This window comes from Ptiloglossa arizonensis, chromosome 3, assembly GCF_051014685.1.
Source record: "Ptiloglossa arizonensis isolate GNS036 chromosome 3, iyPtiAriz1_principal, whole genome shotgun sequence".
Taxonomy (NCBI): Eukaryota; Metazoa; Arthropoda; class Insecta; order Hymenoptera; family Colletidae; genus Ptiloglossa; species Ptiloglossa arizonensis.
This window is the reverse complement of record NC_135050.1, coordinates 14,458,079-14,470,449: the sequence shown is the minus strand read 5'-3', so window position 1 is coordinate 14,470,449 and position 12,371 is coordinate 14,458,079. Positions and strand designations below refer to the sequence as shown.

General features: G+C 42.5%; 1 protein-coding gene across 1 annotated transcript in view; it reads left to right on the top strand.

Annotated features, from left to right (window-relative positions):
• Positions 1-10,882, top strand: part of Pde9 (phosphodiesterase 9) — a 190,588-nt gene extending 179,706 nt beyond the window's left edge. Inside the window, exons 8-11 of the mRNA XM_076308050.1 lie at positions 4,965-5,202; positions 6,208-6,594; positions 6,954-7,205; positions 8,283-10,882. Of these exons, the coding sequence (XP_076164165.1) occupies positions 4,965-5,202; positions 6,208-6,594; positions 6,954-7,205; positions 8,283-10,091 (2,686 nt within the window). The 3' untranslated portion in view covers positions 10,092-10,882. The remainder of the gene's footprint in view (positions 1-4,964; positions 5,203-6,207; positions 6,595-6,953; positions 7,206-8,282) is intronic.
• The last annotated feature ends 1,489 nt before the right edge of the window (positions 10,883-12,371 follow it).

Here is a 12,371-nt window from a genome sequence, read left to right as displayed (position 1 = left end):
GAACATTATAAACGCATCAACGAAATTCTTGTTCAATCGTTGCAGGTATTAAACTCCCTACGTATTGGCGTAATTAAAACGAAAACCTGTAGTTGGTATCACGGAGTCATATTTTCCATTACGAGAAAACCTCGTTTCACGAGTAAAAGAGACTGCTCGAAAGCGTGGCTGCAATTCTGTGGCTGTAGTATATTTTCCAAGCGAATTATTGTCATATTAAACTCCTCTGTTTGAGGAGAATTTCATCGTTTGTAGAAAATTCTTGTTTGCAAGCTGGTCACAAGAATGGTATTCACGTTCGAAAAGCTAGAACGAAATGTCAAAAATAAAGGGAAAATTAAATTGAAAAATAGGGAATGCAATTAAGAATGCCAGTGTCGTGGAATAGCTTTATTGCTCCGAGGTATAAATTTAAGAAGAACGCTGCTGAGTACTTTAGCTCTGGATCAGGTCTGGCACAGATGTGTAGACCTAAAGTGATAGATGTGAATTGAAATAACGATATTTGAATTAAAAAAGCAACAGGAAAGTAATCGTTGAAATGAGCTCTCTCGTCACTCGTATTTACTTCTCCCCATAATCACCATCGTTCGCCGTCTACTTCCGTTAAAATAGTTTCTTGGCACCGTCACTACAGAACTCTATCCTTTGTCTCCTCGGCCGAGTCCTGGCAGTATTGTTCACCCTCTTCGTATTGAAACGACGAATAAGAAGAGCTCCGAAGCACAAGAAGGAAATTTTCATCGAGACAACGCTAGACCTCGAATTTCAAAAACTAACAGAGGCAACTGCAAAGTTGGATCTCGTCCACTATGCATATAGACGATCCGGAGTTGGCACCATGCGGCTTCGTTTCCCGTCCATTTCTCAAACACAGAGAAATGACTTCGTGAGCATCTATTGACTCGAACAAAGGATTAAAAAGTAGAGATTAATGGCTGTTACTATCCATGGATTGATTTTGCTAAAAGTTTTAAAACTCCCCGATCGATATTTCGATTATTCGAAAAAAAAATTTGTTTCAAACGTGTGTACTGTCCGCGCCTCAGAAGAATGTGTCGCTGGGCTCCATCGAGTCTTCTCGTGCGAGTCGAAAGTCACCTGATACAAACAAACTTACATAAAAATTTCATTAAAGTCCATTCAATCGTTTACACACAATCGTGTTAACAGACATACACACAGAGATGGGCAAGATTTGAGTCGAATAAAAGATGAACAAGCCAACTTATAACGATTCATTCGATCGTATAGTTAAACTTTGATTCGAGCACTGTCTATGCTCGAATATGTAATTTTATAATTGATATTTGCAATTTTATTCAATGAATAACCGAACAAAAGCTATTTGTAGTTTATTCGTTATTCGAAACTGTTATTTGGATAACATCTCTCGAGATACAAATATACTGTCCGCGTTTGAGAAGAATGCCCAGCGGCATTCTTTTCAAATGCGAACAGTACATACGTTCGAGACAAAACTTTTTTTTCTCGAATAATCAAAATATCGATCAGTGAGGTTTTTAGAACGTATCTTTCGATTAAGAATGGTATTCAAATTTTGTTCACAAGTACAATACTTTTCTTCGTCGTAGAACGTAAAATAAAATACGAGTGAAAATTCGAGTTGGTACCAGATCCTCGGGAAATGGTTTTTAATTTGTCGATAGAAATTCAGAGAAGCAGCGGAAAATCGATGCAACGTGGTTAGTATTATTTGTCGGCGTTATGCGCACAATGCACTCGGTTTGCGAGCCTGTTCCTCAAGTTTCGCCGGTTACGCCGAAGCATGGTCGCGGACAGTAGCGACCTCCGTTGCGTTAACCACGAAATGCTATTAAGCTACCGTTATCTCTGTAATAACCTACCGTTGCCGGGTTCTAATGGCGAACGTCACAAAGCAAACATTATCGCGTGACACGATTTGATGCGCGGGCTAAATGTGGATTGCCAATTAGCGGTCTCCATTACCATGTGCTTCGGCTTGATCTCCTTGATCCCGCCTTGATCTCAACGCATCGACTCGGCCCGATTTTTATACGACTCTCTGTAAGTATATTCTAATAAAACGCTTTCCACGAATTGTACAAACCCTGTTAATTAATATTCGGTTCGATTGAACTGTAATTGGAAGATCTACCGTGAAAATTGTCGATGAAACGACTCCGTATAAAATGGTACGGGTAAAATAATTTTCGCAAACATCGACTCCTTTTATGGTAGTAATGACAGAGAGTAATACGAGATAGTGATATTTAGTACTATGTGTTAAATATGATCTAAATGCTCCCCTACGTAAGCTTGTACTCGAGATAGACGCAAAGAGAAATTTCAACGTGTTGGACGATTTAGCGAGTAAAGTGCAGAAGGTATTTATTTGAAATTACAACCTTCGGGTAAATTTATTATGCAGTTACACGTTCGTCGTGGTTAACTTTCTAATTTTGCGCGAGGATTTTAATTACATTCATGACATTTCACGAAAGTTTCAGCTGCCCTTTTCGTACCAAAATAATTAATTTTACTTTCCGATCGAAAATAATGATAGAATTTTTCGTAATTTTACACCCAGTGGTTACAGTCACTATAATACAATAATATTATAATTCACAGTTTTCTCCTAACGAGGTTTTTGTACCATTTTCTTATTATTATCCAAACTCTTTGATTCTTCAAGACAGAGTTATATTTAGATTATATTATATTAACACAATAATTTCGTGATTAAACTAGTTCCTATTTTTCCTGGAAAGGTTTTATTTATATATTTATCATCGATAGGTATTTAATAATATATTCGAGGTTTCGTGTTTAGTATATTAATCGTTTATTCAGAAACAATTGCATAACTAAACATGTTATCATATTATTCTAGTGAATCGATATGTCCCTAATATAATTCCAATCCGTCGTAGGTTGGCACGATGTTGATTTAATTCAATACGCTATTATCCCACAAAGTACCGAATGCCGATCAACATTTGTACCTTAGTGAAACGACATATTAATCCAATTAATTTCATCTTGGTAGTAACGCGAAGCGTTAATTTTAACTTCAAAGGGATTCGACATTGAATCGCGAAGCAATCTGTTTTCTCGGTTGAAATTGTAAATTACCGACTCGTGTTTTGTTCTTACGATTGGAATAATAAATAACTAAATTTTATTGCGTCAAATTAAATAGGGCACGGAAATAACTGTACAATAATTACGATTTAATTTTACACGTGAAAGTACCTTAATTATTCTTTAGCGACTTGTAGCAACTTTAATTTATTTTTAAATTACCACGTACCTTTTGTATAAATATAGAAAGTGATGCAAAATAAATACATTACTCGGTAAATTTCATGCGAAAGTGTAGTAACATAAATTTCTGAAACAACTCTCAGATTTGTTTTACAGATTATTTCGCTACAGAGTAAATTTCATTATGATGTAGATTCTACTCAAAGAAAACAAAAAAAAACTTGAGCAGCATAGAAATGTTTCTATTATTTTTATTTACTTTTTTCTCTGTTTGAAATTCAAAACGCTCATATATTTACAATGTTTAACTCAATGTATCTTTTGGAATAAATTTTAATTTGTAGGTTGAAGCTTCCGAAAAATTTATTTTCAATGTATGATTGCAATTCAAAAAATGAACGAATGCATCTTTTGTATTTCCAACGTACAATTATAATTCAAAAAATAAATAAATACATCTTTGATATTATGCAGTGTTGCTATAGACAATCTGTATGAATTTATACGTCGCCTTTGGATTAAAATAAACATGAATACTGTAAAGTATAATGCGTTTTGCATTATTCTTGCATATTTATGAGTCATCAATGTTTGATCGCAGACATTCAAATCGCGTATCGTGTTAGAATGTGTGAAGAATGGTATGTTTGATGTGTAGTATAATGATGCTGTCGCAGTACAAAAAGAGAATTTTCATGCAATTTTCTAAGCCAGAAGAGTTTCCCCTTTATTTTTTTTCTCTACGCCAGAAATTTCCACCTTGAGACTTTCATCGATGGAAACATTTTCTTTTTCCGCACAGTGAAGTAAAAACGGATACAAATATAAAAAGTACTAAAAATATCAATACATTTAATTCTAAACAGGTAAAACATGACTAATAATTTAATTCTGCTTGACTCGAATTTCAAGTGCGATTTACGGTTAGGTTTTACAGAATGATCATTGTGTTAAAACAATTTTGTTTACAAATATTTGTAAACAAATATTTAAAAATATGCAAATTTATGATACACCATATGTTACAAAATTATCGACAGTAAAATACCGCATATAAAAATGGCTTACCGCCAGCTTCGAAAAGGGTTGAATCCTCTATTTAGTATCTGTAGAAACACACACAAGTTCGGGTAGAAATTACACTTTTAAGGAAACCAGAAGTAATAGTAGACTCTAAGAAAAGTAAATGGAATTTTGGTGTCATACATAAGTGGCCCCAGAAGTCCATTAGGTCAGAGTTAGGAAGATTGGTGCCATCAGTGGCCCTCACAAGGCTATTGAAAGGTTAACGATGATTAAGATGTTCCTCGTGAGTGAAATCTCGCATAAATTGCTCCACAATTAAAACATCAATATTTACAGTCCTTTTGTACCAACGTGTCAATGTCTGGACCAGATCAAAATCAGGTAGTTTGTAACGTAATATCACAAATGTCTTCGCAGCACCATTTGAATGTTAACCGTGATTAAAAACTTTCTCGTGAGTGAAATCTCACATAAATTGCTCCACAATTAAAACATCAATATTTACAGTCCTTTTGTACCAACGTGTCAATGTCTGGACCAGATCAAAATCAGGTAGTTTGTAACGTAATATCAGAAATGTCTTCGCAGCACCATTTGAATGTTAACCGTGATTAAAAACTTTCTCGTGAGTGAAATCTCACGAAAATTGCTCCACGATTGAAACATCGATATTTGCGTTTCTGTTGCAGCGACGTGTCAGTGTTATCGAGCGTTCGCGAGTGGCTACGCTCGCCAGCTTTCGATGCGCGACAGTGGGAAGACGAAGAGCTGCTGCTGATGATGCAGGCGATGTTCGTCGATCTCGACCTACCTCAAAAGTTTAACATTCCTTTACCAATCCTGAGGAACTTCCTCTACGAAGTTTACAACAACTATAACGAAGTGCCATTTCATAACTTCAGGCACTGCTTCTGCGTGGCGCAAATGGCAAGTATACATGCACACACCTATGCATGTACACCTGTAGCATCGCGGAATGATTTCGCTTGAAAAACGATGCGCTGATCTAACGTTCTCATCTAATTGCAACGCGTTGCATCTTAACGAACGCGGATTATGTACCCCTCCACGTGATCGCGTGGACCGCATTTAAAATTATCATTTTTGAATAGTGTTTCGATTTGCCTGTTAACGTATCAATTAAATTTTAAGTAGTACTACTGTTTCAAAGAGAACATTTTTTAACGTGTAACCCGACTCGACAATTACTCGTGACATTATTTTATTGGTAAAAATGGGCACAATATTTATATTGTACCAGAAACAAGAAGAAACAATATTGTTCCATTAACCGAGTGCACAGAATTGTATCAAAGAGTATCGTCCTATTGCAATCTGCAATTTTTATGAAACTTGACGTACATATAGAGGAATAGAAAATTTTATATTTGTTTCGAACACGTGAGAACTGCTCAAACTTAGTTAATCGTCTTAGAAAGTATCGAATATAAACAGCAATAATTGAATAAAAATGTCATCGATGTATAGGTGGTTTCATTGTATCCAGTGAGACATTTATAAACGAGCAATCTGATTAGCTACAATAATACCATCTATGATGAAATTTTTATCGAAACCCTGTGACTGCTCGTTAAAAATCAAAAGCTTTGATCTATGACGTTCATTTTTTAAATCTTTAACTAAACAAGTATTTCGTCTGAAACTCGAAACAAATATTAAATAAAATCAATTCCGTGTTCGTTCTTCTTTCCACTTTAATAATTTCGAAACCGTTCCTCCGTTGGAATTTTCATATCTTTAATCACCGATCTTCTTCTTCTGTCAACCAAATAGTGTACGTGGAATTTTATTTCATACGAAAAGATGTACGAAAGAAAACAATATACATACTCGATAGTTAGCAGAGGTAGGAGCAGAAGAACTATGCATAATACCGCAATATATATTTTAATAAATCTTCTGTCTTCGCAGATGTACGCGATAGCCTGGGCAGCGGATCTTCCGTCACGGATCGGCAACCTCGAGGTTTTTATACTGATCATTTCCTGCATCTGCCACGATCTAGATCATCCAGGTTACAACAACATTTATCAAATAAACGCTCGTACCGAGTTGGCTCTGCGGTACAATGATATCTCGCCATTGGAGAATCACCATTGCTCCGTGGCCTTCCGCGTTCTGGAGGCACCAGAATGCAACATATTGGCGTCGTTGGACAATGCTACCTATCGAATAGTACGCGAAGGAATCATCAGATGCATCCTGGCGACGGATATGGCCAGGCACAACGAGATTCTCGGACAATTCACCGATATCATCCCTGAGTTCGATTATTTCAACAAAGCCCATATCAATTTAGTAAGTCGTCGTTTCTAACCGTGAACACTTTAGAATTGAAACTTTTGTACAGTTGCAAAATTCGATCGAAAGTTTCTCACGTTTCCCTTCTTCGAATTTTCGAAAGTACTTTTCTAACTTTGGATCTCATTTTCGCGATACTTGAAATTTTGAATTCGATTCCTGGTCGAGTACTGCACACACGATGATCACTGTAATACATTATTGATATAATTCATAGATGACCATAGATCGGTCTGTCACCTAGAAAACGAAATATTTTTATTCGATTTCCTTCCAATTCCTATTCCCCTCGCATACGTCCGAGTACAATCGAGTTTCGAATTACAGTTGCGTCGCAAATTGACAATCTGTTTCAGTTATCGATGGTCCTGATCAAAGTGGCAGATATCAGTAACGAGGCCCGGCCAATGGAAGTCGCGGAGCCTTGGTTGGACAGGTTGCTCCAAGAATTCTTCAAGCAGAGTGACGCGGAGAAGCTCGAGGGACTTCCGGTGACACCGTTCATGGATCGTGACAAAGTGACCAAACCGTCGTCCCAGGTCAGCTTCATCGGTCTGGTTTTACTTCCTCTTTTCGAGGCCCTCGGGGAACTACTTACAGAGCTGCAAGTACGTCTGATATCGGTTTTTATTATTAATAAAGTACGTATAACGCTTCAACGGCAGCATCTCTCGTGAGACAACCGAGACGTTCGCAGCCTGGATTCGCGCAGCTAGTGTTAATCGATACTTTCGGATGTAAATGGTTGAAATTACCTCTGCTCTGTGCGAAAAGAATTTTTCATTCTTCGACATCATTTATTCTCGAACTAACCAATTGGAAATTTTTAATTCTCGAGCCAACTATTTGTAAATCTTCAATTTTCGAGCCACCCAATTGGAAATCTTCGATTCTCGAGCCAATTAGAAATACACGCAATCCACAATCCATAATACGAATAAATAACTTAAGTAGACATCGAATATAAATACGAGTATCAATCTGTTTCCTCTGAGCTGTTACGGACGAGGACACCGTTCGCACCCGGAAGCCTCGAATAACAATTTTCACGTCGATTCATAGACACTCGGTATCGTCGAAAGTGGGTACGAGATCCTGCTACAAAATCCTGTAAAATCATCGGTACAGACAGACGCAACGACTCGACGGTTACGGTGTCGTCGGATGAAACGATTATCTACGCCACAGACTGCGAGATAACTCGTTATTTTATTCTTACCAACGAACGAACGTTCAGTTTTCCAATGCATACCGATCTTCGTTCTCTTCTCGTACGCCCACCGCGCATTATTTATCCATAAGTGGCGTTCGATGACAAGTCGTTGCTCACGAGTTAACGCGGCAATCAACGCGTTAATGATAGATCCGCGAAGCGGTCGTTGTTCGTTGCACACGGTTCACGGGAGATTGAACCGTTGGATCGCGTAATTGCGGCTCGAAAGTTGGGTACATCGTCGGTTTGTTCGCTCGTATGCGACATTCCGCGACGATTATGATACAAGTTACCCGGTTCGGTGATGTCACCGTCGTTATAAAACGCAGCGATCGTCGGGGAGACAACGAGAATCGACGATGAGTCTAGGTTCCCGAATGATCGTAAATGATCTCCGCGACGAGCGAGAAACCGATGGACCCAGACTCTGGAACAACGAGCTTTACGTGAATCTCGAAAACTTTTGTTCCAGGATCTCATAGTCCAGCCGGTGAGGGAAGCGTTGGAGTACTATCGCAGATTGAACGAAGCAGCGAAGGACGAGCGTCATCATAGAAAAAGCGTGGCCGATCTGGGCGAGTCGACGCCCATGGCAACCGCTCCGGGTGGTATCGGTTCGTCGACGGTGGTCAAGTCCACCTCGTCGCACAGCATGCGCTCGAAGCGTTCCGCCGCGACGATCCACTCGAGATCACGGTCCACCGACGAGGACATCACGGAGAACTTGACCGCGGAGGACGCCGAGAACCTCGAGAGCTCCGATCCCGAAACAGCCACAGAGGTGGAGGTCAGCGAGAAGGCGCTGAAGTTCAAGATATCGACGGAGGGCACATTGGCTGGTCCGCCATCAGGTAGGAAAAGCTACCCGGGTAGTCGGAAGGGTAGTCGAGAGAAATCTTCACTGGATTATCATAATCACGACCTGGCCAGGGCTGTTAGGGAGCACGAAAGAAGACGCAGTAAAGGAGAGAATCTTGGCAGCGACTTGAGCTCGCCGGTCAGCGCGAGATCGGCGGAGGGAACCAGGATCATGGAGGAGCTGGAGAAGGACGAAACGGTTCTGTTGGATAAAAAACTGAGCGAGGGGAGGCTCGTAGAGGGTAACGGTAACGTGGTGGTCGAGACGCAACAGAGGAATAACCTGAAGAGGACGAGTAGCTTGGCGGAGAACGATCAGGAGATCAGGTCTAGTCGCAAGGAGGTTCAAAGGGAATCGATCAATCTTCGATGCTGCTGCGACGACAAAACGGGATCGAACAATCACAAATCGATCCTCTCGCGATTACGTAACTTCACCGATCGCTTGAACATCAGCTTCGACTCGAGAGACTCGCCCTCCCCGAAACCTACCAAACACCTCACCAAGACGTTGAACAAGAGCAACTCGGTAAGCAACGCGGCAACGGCTACCACGTCCTCCAGGCACAACAACTCTTTGCCCGTCTGTAAACGATGCAACCTCGCCAAGTCCACGGCCAAAGAGAGCAAAGCCATCGCGACGGTGGTCGAGTTGTCCTCGGTGGACAAGAGGGCGACCACCCTGCCAAAGGTGAGGAAATCGACGGACTGCAAGAACAAGAGTTGGCGAACGGTGTTCGCAAAGGAGAAGAGATCGTTCGCGTCGTTGGAGACCCTACCGGGCGTGATGTCGGAGGCCTCGTTGACGAAGCATCGACGTAACTTCTCGAACCCGGAGGGCACCAAGTCCCAGAGCCCCAAAGAAGCGAAGGATCCGAAGGACCTGGACATAGAGTTCGGTGAGATCAACGTGCGCGCGAAGAAGCAAAAACAGCGGCCGGAGATCGTCGTGAAGACCGAGCACGCGTCCAGGGAGACGGAGGTGCAGGAGGACATCGGTAAGATCGAGATAAGGAGGAGCTCGGCGAGCATGGAGGACATCTCGAAGATGGCGAAGCAGACCGAGAGCACGATGCTCGGATCGTTGGAGCCAAAGAAAGCCGAGGAACGACCTCACGCGGGCAGCCTCGACTCGATGCTCTGCAAGGACACGACCAAGTCGAGAAAGAAGCCGAGTTTCTCGTCACCGGCGGTAGCCAAGAAATCCTCGCCTGGATTACTGTCGCGGTTCAAGTCCGGCATGAGCGTCGACAGCACCAGGAGCAACAGCAACAGCGACTCGTTGCACGACCAGAACTCCTCTCAATCGCCGAGCGGTTGGATCTCCTCCCTGACGGCGAGCTTCCGACCGAAGAGGCAGACACCGGAGATACCGTTGTCCTCGCATCCTCCGCGGTCACCGAGTCGGGAGGAGATCAAGTGATACGGCCAGGTGGTCGAGGACTCTTCCGAGAAACAGTTGTCGGGCCTGCACAGGTGGCTGGCTGAGAATTTCTTTTGTTGCAGCGGTTAGACCGTTTCCGTTTCGCCGGTCCTCTCGTCGGGACCACCGGTGCCGACTCGCGCACGTCGGCCCTATGGAGCACGACGATTCGGAGGAGCCAAAGATCGATCGTCACGCGGTTACGGACGGTGGTTAGAGAGACGTCGAGGTCAAGTGACACGGGGACCGAGACAACCGGGTGGGAGAGAGTATAACCAAGAGAGAGAGAGAGAGAGAGCGATCTTCGCGGTGACCTGGTAGCCGTCAATTACGGAAACGTCGTTCCGGCGCGGTAACACGTTCCTCTCCCATGGAGTTCCGACCACGAGGCTTCTTTTAATCGGTATCTCGGGGCGACGATTCTCTCCGAAAATCGTCGGATCCACCTCCTCCGCTCGATCCGTGTACCGGTGAGAAACACCCGCGAATCGATTCTCGCGTGGAAACCGATTCTCTTGTTTCGCGCGAACTCTCTCCTCGCGCGTAAAACGATATCTATGCTCGCGTCGAGCCTCGACGGAATTCGAACGCTTCGTCCCTTCGCGCGAGACAACGCGCAACGGCCACGACCGCCCTTCCGTCGAACGAAACGCGCGAGAAGAATCCATTTCGGACGTACCCTTCTCTTGGACGAAGACACGGGCGAGATGACGAGACTCGTTCGCGCCGACGACGCGCTAGATCGACCGCGCCGAGAACGGCTTGTAAAATAATAGTAAGCGATCGAAGAGAAGGGCGTGGAGGGGGACGGGGTGGGGTGGGTAGGGGTGGGATGGGTGGGGCGAAGTCAAACGTTGTAACGAGGATCAAACGTAATTTCAAATTGTCTTAGTACATGCGTGTAGTATGTCGATTAGCTGTTTCCAAATGTAGCCAGAGAATGTGTGAGTGTAATTAACGTTCGTGTCGAAGCCAAACTGTCGAACAGGTGGCAAATACCAAATATATGTATATTGCTCCTAATTATCGATCTCCGTTCTGAAAGCATAGTGGCAGAGGGAGTGTGGAAAAGAGAAAGAGAGGGGGAGAGAGAGAGCGAGAGAAAGAGCGAAAGAGAGAAAGAATGAAAGAAAGAAAGAAAGAAAGAAAGAAAGTGAGCGAGAGAGAGAGAGAGAGAGAGAGAGAGAGAGAGAGAGAAAGAGAGAAAGAGAGGAAGAGTGGAAGAGAGAGTAAGTTTTGGACGTTGATGATACGCGGTGGAAACGAATCGTTCGTTTCAAAGGGCGTACCGAGAGACGCGAAAGCAAACAAACAACCGGAGGAACCGAGAAAATTGGAGGGAAACAAGGAAAGGGAATGAGAAAAGGATGCACTCGGTTTGAAGGATGATGAGAAACGAATGCGCGGTATATAGACTATTTTATTTATTGTCCAATTAAAAGAATAGCCTAATGAGTAATATCATTAATGTTGTTCGTTATTATACATATATACATATATATATACATAAAGAAAAAAAACTATATATATATATAAATATATGCAAGACGCAATGTATACAAAGACGTGGAAACTATGCAACTCCCATCGAGACGAAAGCGTACATATATAAATATATAAATATATAAGGAAAGAAATCGTATAAAGAATCAAATCTATATAATAACAGGAAAGTGTGTAAGCGCGTAGATAGAAAATGGTACGGATTCGGGCGGGCACGTCGCGTTGAATCACGATCGTGGAAACGCGAAACGAGTAACGATGGGAATGAAATTTTTCCCGTCGTAAACGTGAACGTCGCGAGGAACCGAGGAGAAAACGTAAACGAGTAACGCACGGAGAACGACCGTTTGTCGATCTGTCAGAAATTTAGACGAATGTTCGAATAAAACGCTGTTCACTCGTGAGAAGGTGTTCCTTCCTCCGATCGAAAGCTACGAACTGACAATCGACGCGTCGACCAAAGGGTAAACGATACATCAAGGAACGACCACGATTCGCGAATCGTCGTCTTCGTCGTCGTCGTCGTCGTCGTCGTCGTTGTCGTTGTCGTTGTCGTTGTCGTTGTCGTCGTCGGCTTGACAATTTCGGCCGATCCGAAGACAGTGTGTTTTCGATCTTCGTTCGTTTCCCACGCTCGGCGCTAAATTTTTCATAGATCGACAAAATATCTGCCCTCGGACCGTTACGGAACGCGTCTCGAGTAAATATGGTAAACGGGAGATAAACTAAACGTACACACAGCCTAACGTAGCCTCCGTCGTAGGAGTATAATAACCC